The sequence below is a fragment of the Ammospiza nelsoni genome, chromosome 1 (assembly GCF_027579445.1).
Source record: "Ammospiza nelsoni isolate bAmmNel1 chromosome 1, bAmmNel1.pri, whole genome shotgun sequence".
NCBI lineage: Eukaryota > Metazoa > Chordata > Aves > Passeriformes > Passerellidae > Ammospiza > Ammospiza nelsoni.
The window spans coordinates 10,716,754-10,732,732 of NC_080633.1; the positions used below are offsets into that span (position 1 = coordinate 10,716,754).

General features: G+C 37.1%; 1 protein-coding gene across 5 annotated transcripts in view; it reads left to right on the forward strand.

Moving 5' to 3' along the window:
- Window positions 1-15,979, forward strand: part of ZMYND11 (zinc finger MYND-type containing 11) — a 106,065-nt gene that overhangs the window by 42,921 nt on the left and 47,165 nt on the right. For all 5 annotated transcript variants that reach the window (XM_059489552.1, XM_059489577.1, XM_059489588.1 and 2 more), the window contains exon 2: window positions 1,179-1,313. In XM_059489552.1, the coding sequence (XP_059345535.1) occupies window positions 1,198-1,313 (116 nt within the window). In that variant the 5' untranslated portion in view covers window positions 1,179-1,197. The remainder of the gene's footprint in view (window positions 1-1,178; window positions 1,314-15,979) is intronic.

The following is a 15,979-nucleotide window of genomic DNA, read 5'->3' on the forward strand; positions in this document are numbered from 1 at the left end:
GAGTGTTGCCGAGCTTATATCAGATCTTAAACTTGAGAGCTCTCTTTGATAAGTACCTGTAGGTCCCATAGACTTGAAAATTACATTGCTGCAACTGATGGAATACTCGAATCTATTTCATTTTTCTGAATTTGAGAGCAGGGACAGTTTTAGTACTTAAATTCCCATCTTTAACATTGCACAGATGGTGAAATGTTTTTGCATTTTTTATATTATTTTGGGTTACTGAAGTTAATATTCTGCTAGCTACAAATATCCGCGTGCATACCACAGGGTTCATTCCGAGGACAGAGCTCTAAAATAAATTATAGACCTTGGTAGCACTCATAAATCAGTCATTTTTTTCATTGAGAAAGTGGTGGCAATGGAAGAAAGTTATTTAGTGATCAAAATGCATCGTTAAGCTTTTAAAAAGGGATTCTGTGCCTGTAGTGGAGCTGTAGGCGATTTATGGCTTATCTGTACTCATTGCCTCCAGCTTTTGGAAAATTTGTAAACAAAGCCAGATGCTCATTATGTTCCTGTTCAGGGTTGGTTAGATGGGCAAATGCCATCAGAAGCACTTTGGCCCTGTTGGGTTTTAGCATGTTACAGAAAATGGAACTTCTCCAAAATATTTTTTTAAAGACTTATCATCCATGAAAATATACTTCTGGTTTCTCCTCATAGAATGGACTTTTTTTAAATAGCTGTAAATGATAAGAACATGAAGGTAATACTCCAAGGACTGTGTTTTATGTTAAACTGTGGGTCCAGCTTTTTCTCTGTGTCAGAATTTATGCTAATGCTGTATGATGCAGTCAAGTACCACTCACCCTTTTTAAGGGCTTCAGGCAATCCAGGAGGCTGTGGCAGCTTCAGACTGGGGTAGTTTTGCATTTTTACCAAATATAGGGAGCCAAGGTATGAACTGAATTTGCTATTGATTTAATATATTTTACTGCTTGCCTTTTGTCTTCCGCTTAGATTACGTGATGTGAAAGGGATTCTTGTAAACTACTTTTTTTTCACTTTCTATTGCTCTTTAAGCACTTGAAATACGTTGCTATATACAAAATGAATGCCTATGCAACAATACATTTTTCCTTGTAATCATATTTCAGGTAATTTATTTTACAATTCTTGCTTAACTTTTGCTGAATTATTTATTTTTATTTTTTTTTATTTCTTGGCTGCAGCTGAGCAGGTGAGCAGGTCATGGCACGCCTAACGAAGAGACGACAGGCAGACACAAAGGCAATCCAGCACCTTTGGGCAGCTATAGAAATAATCCGGAACCAGAAGCAAATTGCAAACATTGACCGCATTACAAAGTAAGTGACCTGCTCCAAAAACAGTTCCAGTGAGGGGGAAGGTTGATGCTATTAAAAGCCCTTGGGTACAGAGATAGTAAACATGGTGAGAGACTGTGAAACAGTTACATGCAGTTCTATGTAACTGATTAATTAATTGTATATAAAAAACCAAATTTACCAAACTGAGCACCTGAAAATCCAAAACGAGGTTGAATTCATTGAATTGAGATCTTACCCTGTATTTGTTTTGCATAAGCATCTTTAGTAAATATGTAACATTTCTCATACTTTAATTGAGTTTAGCATTTTGGAGTTAATAGCTTGTTCAAAATACAAGAAACAGATATAACAGTTGAGGAGAAAAGGGCAATAAAATCTATAAATAATCTATTTCTTTAGGAAAATGTGAGAGGCTGGTGTAGGACTTTTCCAGAAGGCAAAGAGAAATCTGAACTGTTAGGTTGCTCAAATAAATAAGAAGCCATATTTGCTGAGATGTGCATAAGATGCTATTAAAGAGGACATGAGATGATTATCACCTTTGATTAATACTGTCAAAATATTCATCAAAGTGTATTAGGTGCTGGATACACAAAAAAATATAAATTCTTTGTTCTGTGGAGCTTGCACTGTGTAGAAAGATCTACAATATTACTTGTAGCAGCCACTGTAATAAAACCAGAAGGCTTCGTCCCTCTCTCTGCTTTGTCTGCATTTCCAGGCTGACATGTACGTCACATTTGTCAAAGTAATCAATATGAATAATTTAAAAGAACTAAAGTAACCAGTTGGCAACTCTTCAGTTGCCAGAACCAATGTGAACTGATAATGAAGGCAGAGAGCCCTAACGAGGAGAGTTATAAACAGTGCAGGTGACTAACAGAGTGAAAATCATTATAACATGGCCCATGACAAGGGTCCACTGACAGAGTTTGTGGGGTGGAAGTGACAGGCAAAACTGGCTTCATAAGTGGAAGAACAGTTCAGGTTCTTCAAACATAATGAACAGTGAAGTGCAGAAAGAAAGATGACGTCCCAAGTGAATTAATGTGTACCCGGCTTCTACAAGAAGAAAAATGGACCATCAAACCGAAAAGCACCTTTCCAGAGGAAGGGAATTCCAAGAGGGTTTTGAAGGAGATTGTATTTTAGGGAATTTCACTTCTGAGGTCATAGTGGAGCTCTAGAATGCATTAAAGCATATATATATTTTCATGATGTCTCCAAGGAGATGAGTGGGTAAACTAATGCTGTACACTTTCCATTTTAACATTCCAAATTACTTGCTCTAGGCTACATATTAGCTGAGTTTGTTAGCTGTTTGTGCTCTTTTTAGATGTAATAAAGGGAGACAGACATGTCTAGCTGGGAATTCATCCCACTCTTATGAGAAATGCCTAGTTTAAGATAGTGGGAAAAACATTTAGCTGGGTAAAGTTAGGTCACAAAAATCATTACAAACAAGGTTGAGAAAACAAATAATCAAATGCCAGAGAAAGAAGTACTGCTCTTGGTAACTGATGGGTAATTTGATTTTTTAAAAAAGTCTAGGTCCAGATTGTATGACTCATTTCCAATCAGAAGAAAAATAAGTGACTAAACAGAAATGCAAGAAGCCTTAGTACTTTGAGAAAGATGAACAGGGTGTTAGCAGTGAAGAGCAATCCAAAAAGTGCTTGGGCTTTGTAAAATCTCCCCATGCACATCAGTGACGAGAGTGATGAACACTGATCTAGTTTCTATTATGTGACATTCCTAAGGAGATAACTTTTGACAAGGAAATGATAAAGACCTTTGAATTGCAGTATGGTACCAGTGGTTGATGAAGAAACACAGATGACATAGTAAATGAGTATGCATAATACATAATATTCAAAATAAAGTTCCAAAATTACCATGGCATCAGAATATCTCTTCTGATGAAAACTGAGCAGCTAATATATTCTTCCAGACTCAAAATCATTTGACCAGGTCAACAGCAATTCCTTCAAAGATCAATCAGTGTCTGGGCATATAGGCAAACATACAAATACTAATAATTTTTAAAACCAGTGCTCAAAATTGAAAATTATGAGCATGTGTACATAGTTGGAGCTATAAGGAAGGTTTTACTATTTGTACTAGTAACATTTTTTAGAAGTGTTAATACCTCTTGGGGTTGATAGAAAGTTATAATGACAGTGACATTATGGAACCATGTCATATTCCTGCGTAAGAATACATAAAAACAGCAAGAGGATTTTATTTTAATAAATCTATGTTTAAGGTAAGTAACAGTCTTCCTATGTGTCATATAGTAGATGCCAAATGGGTACTTTCAGATAACTTTGCATATTAAAAAGATGATTCATGATTTGGTTTTTGAATGGATTTTCTTTTCTCCTGATTTAAGCATTCATTTGCTGCTAGAGACAAGTTGTCCTGTGTATTTTGTGACCTGTTAGTCTAAACACTTTATAGCAAATTGCCATGAAAAATTTCATTAGATGGTTTGTTACTTTTAAGCAAATCTATTTGTTGGCTTTTCTCCTAATGTGTATTCAGCATGGCTGTCTCCCTCTTCTTTATATATTCTTGTTTATTTAATCTAATTCTTACTTTTCTTAGTCTTCTGGTACTGAGTAGAAGACAATGTACATCTCAATGTACATTAACTTTTAATGACCTGGGAGGAACTGTTCATAATACAAAAAGAGTATTCATAGTTTACAGATTACGAACTGTTCCAACTCAATATGCAAAACAGACAAATTTATATAATACATGCAAGTATGCAAATTGTTACCTGTACACTTTAAGTATAATTGAAAGAAGATTACTTGTGTAAATGAAGACTTCCAGAAGGTACTGTCAATGGAGAGTAGACAAGAAAAATCTACAGAACTAGGCACACATTTTCTGTAGAGAACATAAGAGTGGGAGGATAGTGTAGGAGGAGCCTAGAGCACTAGAAGGTACTTCTGATATTATCAGGAAAAACCTATAAGGAAAGAGGCCCTTTAATTAAAAGTAGACGAGATCAAGTATGCTTTGCTTTTTAAATTGATGAGGGGGAAAGGCAAGAACAGAAAAATGCGTGATTAGAAGTGATTGAAAACTGTCTTACATCAAGGAAAGAGTCACTTGGAAAATTTGAATATGCAAGTTAGAGCCTTTAAGAAATTAATTAGTAAGCTTTTTGAACTTCAGGCAATTTTTTTTGAGAAGTCATTGCATGCAGAGAAGTAATAAGAAACATGAGAAAGGTGTCTGTTTTGTAAAGAATTAAAAACCCAGTTGTGAAAATGGCAAGAATATGACAGAGTTAATTGGAGTCTTATATAAATACTTAAGGCATTGGTAGGGAAGAGACCACACTGTACAGACTCAATGTCTTAGAAAAAAATCCTCAACAAATCATCATATGAAAGGGATTCTGCAGTTTTACTGACTTCCTGTGAGGGTATATTATAGTTGGAAATGCACTTTCCATGAGTTGGAGAGAAGCATTCTTCAGTAACTGGAAAAATGAATGAAGGACTGAAAACCAATCCTAACAAGAAGCTAGAGTGACGTGACTTTAAAGGAATTAGTACTTTGAATGCAAACTGCCTTTGCAAGAGGACTTAAAAATATATATTTAAGTTCCTACCTTTGTACATAAACTTCAGTATATTCAGTGCATTTTTCTTTAATGATAGAGCTCACGTGAAGGCAGTGGTAGCTTTCTGTAAAGGTATAGAAAAGAAATATTCTCACCTGTCTTATCTTGTCACAAGGTATCTCAAGTCAATGAATTGCAATAGTTTACAATTTGACTACAAGAACTAGCTAATATTTCTAAATCTTCACATTTCTTAATAACAAAATTACATTTCTAAGAGGTATTTATCAAGAAATATGACTTCTTTTTCTGTCTAGACTTGATATTAGGTTAATTTGACCCTAGTTTATCAATTATTTAGATGAGCATTATTGGTATTAGTTATGCTGTAGGCACTAGTGCAGAAATGGCTTTCCATATCCTGTGAATTCTCTGTCAAGAGTGCACCCTGACAAATTGTTCATCCCTAAATTGTGTTAAAAATTATAACTATGCTTTGACTTCCTGTTTTTTTCCTCATTATCTTCCATCTGTTCTGGTTTTGGGGTAACCTCAAGAATTGATTCTATGGAATAAAATGCTTTAAAATACACTGGGAAAAAGGCAAACATATTTAGATGAGTAGGATAAATTATTGACATTCAGTTGCATAGCAGATTGGTAAGTATTTCTGTACAGACATGTTTTTAAAGTTCTCTTTTTGGCTATTCCAATCTTCCAGTTCCTTTTATAGTGTTTTCTCCATAATTCCCTTACAGGTAGTTGGACTCCTAAGATTTAATTAAGTATCAATTAAATATATACCCCTTTTCTCACAAAATATTTGGTTTCCTCAGCAGCAATATAAGAACATTTCATAATCTTTATAATTAGTTCATAGTTCATTAGCTATTAAGTTAATGCTATTAACATACCCAGTTGGCAAATCTGGTATTCTAGAACTATTATTGGCAGCTTTAAAGATTTTTTTTCATTGTAAACAGATGATTATTCTGGTTTCTAGAACTATTCCATGAAGACTAATGTAAAGAACCAACACATAATTCTTTTCTTCTGCACATCCTTCCTTTTTTTCTCTCTCCCTTTGTTGAGAGAATTTTTTTCTCTCTCCCTTTGTTGCATTTCATGATTAATTAAGTTGATTAGCTTCTCTTTCTGTCTCTCATACAGGCTGTGTCTATTCCATCTCCATGTACCATGACAGGGAATGCCCTGGCACTCTCTGGAGCCGTTATGCTGGGGCTGCACCTCCTTGCCTTTGGCTCACAGAGTGTTTCTTTGGCCCTGGCATTTTCTTTGTTTGTTTTATATGTGTGTGTGGTTCCTCAGTTCCAAGTGCCAAAAATAACACAGCCCACAGCAATGCTGTTCTTGAAACCTGAAGACAGAGACATGATGGTTCCATGTGCAGGCAGCTGAGGACACACAGCGTGCTGCAGCAGGGCTGCTGCCCTTGCCAGAAGGAGCCACTCTTGGCATGGTTCACTTCTGGGTTCTCTGTCATCAGCCAACCAACCCCTGGGCCATGCTTTGCTTTTTCCTTGGAGGAAGAGCTTGTCTTTCTCCAGAATGGAGCCTGAGAATAAGTTAGCTTGGGAATGAAACCAGGAGTGGCTGTAGGACACGGGGTGGAGGTATCACAGCTTTGGGGGGGGATGAAGCTGATGGACAGACCACTAGCTAGGATATGCTGTAATTGGACACTTTATATTATTTTCTAGTAAAGTGATACTGAAACCATGCATTTCATCCATCAGAAAGCTGTTTTACCCCCATTGGTGGTTCAAGTAAATATTGTTTTTTCATTAATAGACACAAAGACTTTCATCTTTTTTAATTGCCTTTCAGATAGGATGATCCAGTCCTAGGTCCCAAATGATCATAGCTGTTTTTCTTGTATTTGTTCTGTGGACTCATTCTTGCTCCACTGTAATTTAATATAGGTGCAGCCAAGTCAGAGCATCAAACAGGAATGAGCAGATCCCAAGCCAGTGTCAAGTAGGCTCTGTTAGCTCTGTGCAGACTGATATTAATCAGCATTGATGGGATAGCATGCCAGAAAGGAATTACTCACTATGAAAGATTACTGTAAAATAATGAGATTTTCTGGTCCCACAGTCGAGATGGAGTTGGTAACAGTTGTAGATTGAGTATGTGACCCTCTCAGTTTGACATTTGGACCTAGGAGGGGGATTTCCTCTCCAAATATCAGTCTTTGGAATTTTTCTAGTCAATGTCTGAGAAGAGTTGAAGTTCATATATCTAGTTTTGTTGCCATAATTCTCCTGCTGTTCTTTTTCTAGGCTGTCTGCTTTAACATAAAACAATTTATAGAAGCAGTGATTAAAGTAAAGTTGAGAATGAAAAATTTATTCTCAGGTACAAAACAAACACAACAATATAAATAAGAAAATGAGCAATTTGAATGGATAGGGAATAATCACAGAAGTATAGAAATAAGAATATGTGATGAAATGGCAAGGAAAAAAATTGGAGGCACAAGATTCTTACAGAGTTGCTTATTTGAAGCTTAGATGCTTACTAGAAAAAAAATCTGTTACTATTGATAGTACTCTTGATGAAAATTTAAGTCTTCCTAGTATTCTGCATGTTGCAACTAAATAGTCATGAGAAACAAAAATAGTAGGCCATAAGAAAGATTAGAACAGCAGATGACTCTGGATTTATAATGGGATAATCCTGTTGTTAAACTTTGTAAGAAAAATTTACACCTGATATTTCTTTGGTTGAAATACAAGCTTAGAAGTGGGGGTTTTGCTTTGTTGGTTTCTTAATCTTTGTCAAGCCATTCCCCTAAAATATCTGTCTTTTTGTTGCTGGAGAGCAGGCTTATCTGAAAGCAACTGTTTGAAGTAGAACATCCTCCTGTTATGCAGGAGAATGCACTGATCACTGCAGTTTATTTTTTACCAGAGTTACTGGCTCCTTTTCCATATCTGTACATCATTTTCATGTATGTTTTAAATGTGACTATTTGAAGCAAGCAGTGTCATTGAAGCCCTGGCCAGTACACTGGAGATTTTTTATTGTGCTATGCAGTGTAATAGCAATTCCAATTATGCAAGGGTAAGCAGAAGTGTGGAGTCCAAGGTCCAACAATAAAAGCAGGATATTTCCTCAGCAGTCCATGAAGTTGCTTCCAGAGGCAGCCTGGCTATGCAGTGATCACCTGTGAGAAAACTGCCTTCAGTTTGTACTGGACTGGCAGAATTATAGATAATATGCATTACAGAATACATCACTGGGGGGTGACAGGATAGAAAACTCTTAATTTTCAATACCTCTTCATGTGTTTTCTATTAAAGGTAAAGACAAGGCACTTTTTTCCTGTCTGACTCCACTATGTCAATCTCCTTTGTAATTTCTTTTACTTTCCTTCACTGTTTCTCATTATAAACTTCAGCTACTTCTTTAAGCTCCAAACCAGTGTGGGGTTTTTCTGTTTTCAGATAATTATTTTTATGTTAAATCAAGAGAATGAACTGAGTTTGGAGTTTTAAGGCCTTTAGATCCTTAGTCAGAGCTCATACTGCAGAAAACAAGTCTTCTCTGCTTTTTCAGTAATTTTTTGATTGATTTAGTTAAAAATCATTATATTAGTAAAACAAAACCAGTCTAAAAATGATAATTTGATTCTCTAAGAAGAGAATTTTTAGTACAAGTACTACTTTGGTCATATATAAAAATTGTATTATGGGTGCATAACTATCAGTTACAAGCATAGCAATGCATTGCAGAGAAATATGCTGGACACCAAAATGCTTGACTAGTTGGACACATTAACTTCTTATACTGATGGCTTCACAGTGAGGTCAAATGATGGATTCAGGTTAAATTTGTTTTATGTTTTCAAAAGCTCAGTTATATTTTATAAAGGAACAAAGAGAACATTGAGAGCTGCATATGTGCAGAAAAGTATGGAGGTTCTCACCTACTATTGCATCATATCAGAGTTTTGCTTGTAAATTTGTACTGAGACTGACCAATGAGGTAATATTCACCAAGCTAATGATGATTTTTAATACCTAGGTTAAAAAAAAAAAAGATGAAAGAAAAGTGAGAAACTGAGCTAAATAGTTTTTGTAAAAATCTTAAGAATGAATGAAAGATTGTGATTTAATTGCACAAGGGGTGTTCACAATGGCATATGTTCATTGAATTTCACCTATGTTCCCTGCAGATAGATACATTCACCATACAACTTTGACCTATCTGTTTATAGGGAGTTTAATCTTAATTTTGTTGAAAATTTTGGAATGATTTTTTTGTTTCGATATTATTTAGTTTTAATATTACTTGTATTCATGGTTCATTTTAAGTGCTGCCTTTAGACATAATTGACTAAAGAGAGTGGAAACAGGGATTGCAGGAAAAAATGTAATTTTTTCTTGTAAAAAGCCCATGAAGAACCTATCTACATTTACTCTGAGTAGTGGTGGAATTAAATTTGCTAAATTAGTAGATTTGGTTGAAGTATTATCTTGAGTTTATAATGTATATTTGTAATTACTCTTTTTCCCATTGAGCTCCTTTGTTGATACAGTTTATTTCTTCAATTTGTGTAACAATTCTATTTAATCACATTAATTAAACTGGTTAAAGGAATACATAAAAAGAAGTTCACGTGTATTAAACAGTGTTATTTGTAATTTCTTAGGGATGATTTTTCCTTCAACTTGCTGCTGACACATTGTCCCCTGTTGCTTCCTGGATTGCTGGGTCTGCTTTCCAGTGCTGGCTGTCAAAGACTAATTCAGTGCCTGGTGTGGAAAACTCTTCACCAGGGACTGACACATTGCTCCAGCCTCACTGCCTTTTTTCCTGCTTCATGCAGAATACAGGGAAGGGAAAGGATGCTGTAGCTGGCTGTGCAAACACTATACCTGTAAGGGTTTAGCATAAATGGGTACTTTATTGAGGACTAGAGCTTGAAGTGGAGTTTTTTGTGTATTTGCTTTGATCAGAAATATTACTGTAGGCACATCTTGTTCCTACAGTTCATTCTGCAAAAAACAAATAGGTGCTCAGATGTTCTGATGAATTTTGCTTGATCAATTTTCCTTATCTGGTAATTCTTCTCTTAGGAATGCTCTTACATGGTATTTCTAGAGTGACATTTTTCTTTTCCTGTCTCAGAGGTCAATGTTCTTCATTGATTCAGTGAAGTCATCTCTGGGCTGAGCATGAATATAATAAATAAAATGATTCACACTTACAGCACAAACACATTGTTGTTAACCACAGCCATACTCCTTGTTTGATGTTTGTTAATAAGTGCATGTTCATTTAAACTCTATTGAGTGTTACTATAAAAGTTGTAATATTCAATGTTTAATACAATACATGCAAAATATGAGTTCCAGTAGGAATATTGAGAAAGAAAGGGATGGAATAGATTTGAAAATCACTGTCCCCATTTTCATGTACTCCATACTTCTATTAATATTCATCTTGAAATTGTGTAAGTTTACACAGAAAAATACAGAAAAGACTTTCTAATTATTAAAATCAAACCAATATTTATGTCACAACAATTATGTTTTTTGCTCAAATCATAACATCTTTGTAATATTTGAAAGTGGAACTTCTAGCTTATGTTTGGTTTCTTTGCTGTAAATAGATGTGACTTTCTATTAGAAGTAAGAGATAAAAATGAGTGAGACATGGCCATTTAACAGCTTGTTATCTGACCTGAAGTGCTCATCAAGGCTTTCTCTGTAATCAGTGGAGAGAGAATGATCTCCAAAGCACTACTCATACCATCTATTTTAGGCTGTGGTTTCATATTCCCATTCATATAAACAATATCATCACCAAGAGCAGCAGCCCTGCCCTGATGGCTTTTCCAGCCGCTGTGCTGTTCCCTAGATGGCAATAAGGTGAACATTTGTGTGACAGAGTGATGATTCTGAAACTCAGCTCGACTGAAAGTAATCTAACAAAAAAAAAAAAAAAATTAAAAAAAAAATAAAAGCACACACAAAAAAACCAACCCCAGAAAAAGAAACATTTTGATCCAGATAAGAATGGAAATTAAATGAGATAGAAAGCTCCAAAAAAATGAACCATTAAAGCATTCAAATTTTCATTTTTTAACATGTTTTGAATTGAGATGGTGGATATGAGCTGATTAAATATTTCATTTGCAAGGTATTAGCTAGGATGTTACACTGTGAGTCATGTAATACTTTGTCTCTTTAGTACATCCAGAGAAAGGAGCTGGGTGGAGCAGTGGCCCTGCAGCTACACGAGCATTTGTTCCTGTGCATGCAGTGTTCCTGAGTGATTAGTGCTTGTTTGCCAGTCATGCTCAGTGCACACATGTGTGCATTACCAGCAGTGTCACATATGAGCTTTTAGGGTGGAAAAATGGAAGTAGAGCCCTTTTGTAGATAAGTTCCTCCATAAAAAAGTGATGGCGAGATTTTTCTGGATATGGGTTGAATGGCTTGGTACTTAAATTATTTGCTTTACGTGGTCATGCTGGTGGGTTACACAATCTAAAGTGTATAGAGAAATTATATGAGTGGGAGTTTAAATTACTGAATCAGGGAATTACCTGGGTTAACATTACTGTGCTTTTTACAGAAATAACCCAGATTATTACCATTGAAGTGCATGCATGGTGCCTGGGATATGTAAAGCATGCATAAACAAGATCACTCCTTAGCTTCCTTTTAGCAGCAGCACAAACATCAAGCAGATCTGAATTTAGCTGAACTGCTGGATTTCACTGTTGCACTATCAAGTTTAAGCATTCTTTCTGTTTTACAAAAACATTGCACAAAATTACTTTTTGCATTTATGCAAATTTTGACTTTCTAGTCTACAAAGAAGAGATGAAACAAATTTTAAAAACATTTCCTGCTTGGAAATGTATATGTATATGTGCCTTCAAAATGAATGTTGCAGATGCTGATGTCAGAGGGAAAAGTAAATGCATGATTTCTCTGTAATCCTTGGAATTTTGGACTGCATAAAATGTAGATCATGTAAGAAGCATTTTATTGCAGAGGCAGCAGCGCTGTCAGTGCCTGCGTGGTCTGTGCATGTGCTGTGGGTATCTGGAGTGCAGTGGAAATCAAATGCAGCCTGTTCATATAGCTGCATCTCATTGTGGAGTACAAATACACAGCAAAACATTGTGCCTTGCTTGTGTTTATCTTGGTGAATATAATTCATAATTGAAACTTCAGAAAGTGTAAACACATCAAGAAGGATCCTAGAAAACAAAAGTGAGTTGCTGTGTCCCCACTGTGGCCAGTTTCACCTCTCTGTGTGTCTGTGCTGTCTTCAGCTCTCAGACCAGCTCTCAGTTTCTGTCAAACAGGGAATATCTGTGTCAAATACCCATAATGTTTAGCCTGTGTTTTATGGGAGTTGATTGGTACCAGGGTGCTACATGGTGGAAAGGAGCAACCTGAGCTTCAGAGCTGAGACCTTGAGGTACAGCTGTAAGCACAGATCTTCACCTGGCTTTCCACAAGGAGAACTGTGGGATTCCTGAGATTTGAGCCTGCGGATTTCAAGTTCTTAGGTCATGGAGCTGTATTTCTTAAAAACAAAATAATAACCACAGCCATCTCTTCAACCTTTTTTTTTTTCAGTATGGCCAACTGGCCTATTATTTGCAAATTACTTTTAAAAAACTCTTAAAAGAAATGTGTGGGCCTTCTATAAAATAGCTGTCATGCCCTGAAACTGAAGCAAAAGGCATAATTTCTCACTAGAGGTAGGAAGACATTATAAAACTCAGAACAGATTTTTGGCTGCTTTCCTTCTATTTTATGTATTATTCCTTAAGGTCTGTCCCTGAATCTAGGACATTTTTATGTACCTGTAGGTAACATTTAAAATTAATGGCATACTTTCAGTTGAGTTTAATGGGATCTGCTGTATTTTCTCAGATCTCAATTTTATCAGATCTCAATTTATCAGACCTCAAATTTATCAGTTCTCAGCTCATCCCTGGATGAGTTGCTCAGCAGAGTCTGCTGGCAGCAGTAGGCTGCTGCTTCCCTTTGCACTGGGGAGGGTGGAGACATCCAGCATAGAGAGAGATAATTGATCAGACCAAGATTACAGAGTTTGCCATGAAAATTAACATCTACCTACACTTGCTGCACTGTTGTATTTTTGCAGTGATTTGCAATAATGTATTTTATTTCAGTCTTGTACAGATACCCTTGCTGTAACATTTTTTCAGTTATTTTGTTTTGATTCAATTCATGTGGCTAAAAACGCAATTCCTTATGAGTTCAGAAGAACTGAGGCTTTTTAAAAAATACCTATGTCTCCTTCCTTCCTTCCTTCCTTCCTTCCTTCCTTCCTTCCTTCCTTCCTTCCTTCCTTCCTTCCTTCCTTCCTTCCTTCCTTCCTTCCTTCCTTCCTTCCTTCCTTCCTTCCTTCCTTCCTTCCTTCCTTCCTTCCTTCCTTCCTTCCTTCCTTCCTTCCTTCCTTCCTTCCTTCCTTCCTTCCTTCCTTCCTTCCTTCCTTCCTTCCTTCCTTCCTTCCTTCCTTCCTTCCTTCCTTCCTTCCTTCCTTCCTTCCTTCCTTCCTTCCTTCCTTCCTTCCTTCCTTCCTTCCTTCCTTCCTTCCTTCCTTCCTTCCTTCCTTCCTTCCTTCCTTCCTTCCTTCCTTCCTTCCTTCCTTCCTTCCTTCCTTCCTTCCTTCCTTCCTTCCTTCCTTCCTTCCTTCCTTCCTTCCTTCCTTCCTTCCTCCCTCCCTCCCTCCCTCCCTCCCTCCCTCCCTCCCTCCCTCCCTCCCTCCCCACAGATGCCTTCAAGAGGAGTCTTTGGAAGAAAAGTTAGCAATTTTTCCATGCTGTATTTTGAAGCCATAGAGATTTGACTCTTTGAGACAGGGTTTACCTTCGTGCTGTGTCTTGCAGAGCACCAGGCAGGAGTTGTGAGTTGTGTGACAGCTGTAGGGGAAAAGTTCACCATCTGATCCCCTGCAAGTGCTGGCTACTTCTGTGTCTATTTTGCTCCCATGGTGATCACAGCTTTAGAGTCTGCTTCCTCCACACCCCTAAGTTCAAGCCAAACTTTCTTCTTTAGTTTTAAGGTGTGTTATGAAGCACAGATTTTGGTTTTTGTAGAAAGACATTATAAACACTGGATAATTTGAGAAAAGTATTTTGAAGTTTTAGGAGTGAATTGGTGGTATGCTGACAGACTTTGATGCTTCTGGGATGTCCTGCATATTGGGCAGGAAGGTGATTTAGAGGTGGATCAGGTACTCCTGTGGTCCAGTTGGGAGGTGGCAAGATCCAGTTGTCAACTGGTAGGGCATGAGTTAGAGGAGATTTTGTTGCTGTGAAGAGAAGAGCCTGTACCAGGTTTCCCTGCCTATCTTTGCTCCCTAGCATTCAGTGTGGCTCAGGTGGGGTGTGCAGCAGGTGTGGCCCCCCTGAGAACTGCTGGAGGCCCCCCCTCCACGTGTGCTGACCCCTTGGGCTCTCCCTGCGGTGTCTGAGAGGTGGTCAGACTTTAGAATGGGTAACACTAATAATATATAATATAAACTGAAGAATATGACAATATTTTATTGTTATTTACACCTAACTACTGTTCATCTGCAGTCCTGAAGTGGTTTAAAATTGCTGTCTCATGTTTCTCTGATTGGTATTTTGTGACTAAATACAGATGAGCATCACATCCATATACAATCTACAAGCCTATTAATGATTATCCTCTCTGAGTCTCCTCTAAAGGTTTTCTTTTGCCATCAGACAGATGCACACATCTATTATGTATATGCACATGATTCTGTTGGTACTATTTTGTTTCTGAAGGTCACCACATTTAAATATACATTTGGTGGTATGGCAATGAGGTTTGCTTAAGGGTGGTAATGTACAAACTCCATGCTAAAGATCCTTATCCTTTGCTTTCCAAGTGGTGTTGCAAGAATTGAAAACATGCATTATTAGGCCGTTAGCAGTTGATTACAAAAACTGTAATTTTGCTGGATTTGTTAGATTCTTCTGTGCTAATGTCAAGGAGATCTGCGCTGCCAGTTCATAAATGGAGAAAATACTGACCTATAAACACTGTGATTTTCAGCAGCAGTTCAGTTGCTTCTGTATTCTGCAGACAAGGAGCCTCATTTGGTGAGATTTTGAATTTAGCATGCAGATTATCAGGCCTAACCTCCACTTCTCATCAGAAAGACCCTCATTTTATATAGTAGGGATTAGCACAGTTAAATTGTATTTTGAAATGGTTTCTTCAGCCCCCTATCTGATTAGGGCTGGTTTTCTGATTTAGAGGATTTTACTTTGTCTCTGTGCCTCATTCTCACTCATTTGAGTGTATTTGCTTTACTTCTTGTGGCTGGGTTGTATGGCACTCCCAAATCTGTTGATATGGAGGACTGGGCAAGAGCATAACAAACCAGTATTCCTTCAGCTCCCAGTTTCCAAGGTAAGGCTAATCAGCTTTTGTTGAAAACAGCAGTCAGGGGTTGCTTTATCTCCCATACTTGTTTTTGAACTTGTTGGTGCCAGATGCTTCAGTGCATGCAGAGCCAGGACTTGCACTCCCTGGATTAGTGGGGTCACTTCTGCACACAGGCAAAATTTCTATATTGGTTTTCCCTGGTCCAGTAATGAGGTTGACATAGTAGTTGGGACTCCAAGCATCATGCTTTCTGTCTCTGAGCTGGATTTTAACTCATTCTATGTTTTCAGCATTTTCATGTCCTGGCAGTTTTTCACATTTCGTTATTAAAGAAATTTAACTTTTCTGATTTGAGTCCTGTGCCTTATCATGTCTTAGCTTACCTGCTGTCCTTATGGCTTGAAAGAAACAAGATAAGTTTTCATCCAAACCCTACAGTGTTGTTTTCTAGTCTTTGTGAATATCTCGTCATGTACACTTCACAGGTTTTAATAAAGTAAAAATCTGGGGGAGGGTGCTAGTTCTACTCTTTGAAGTAAAATCATTCTCTTTACATGTGTGTTCTTTGCTGTAAAAGCTGATAGCATTTTATTTTAAAAATAGAAAACATAGCCCTTGTGACTCCCCAGTGGCACAGTCTGAACATTGACTAAAGTACTCTTCAAAAAGCCACTGGG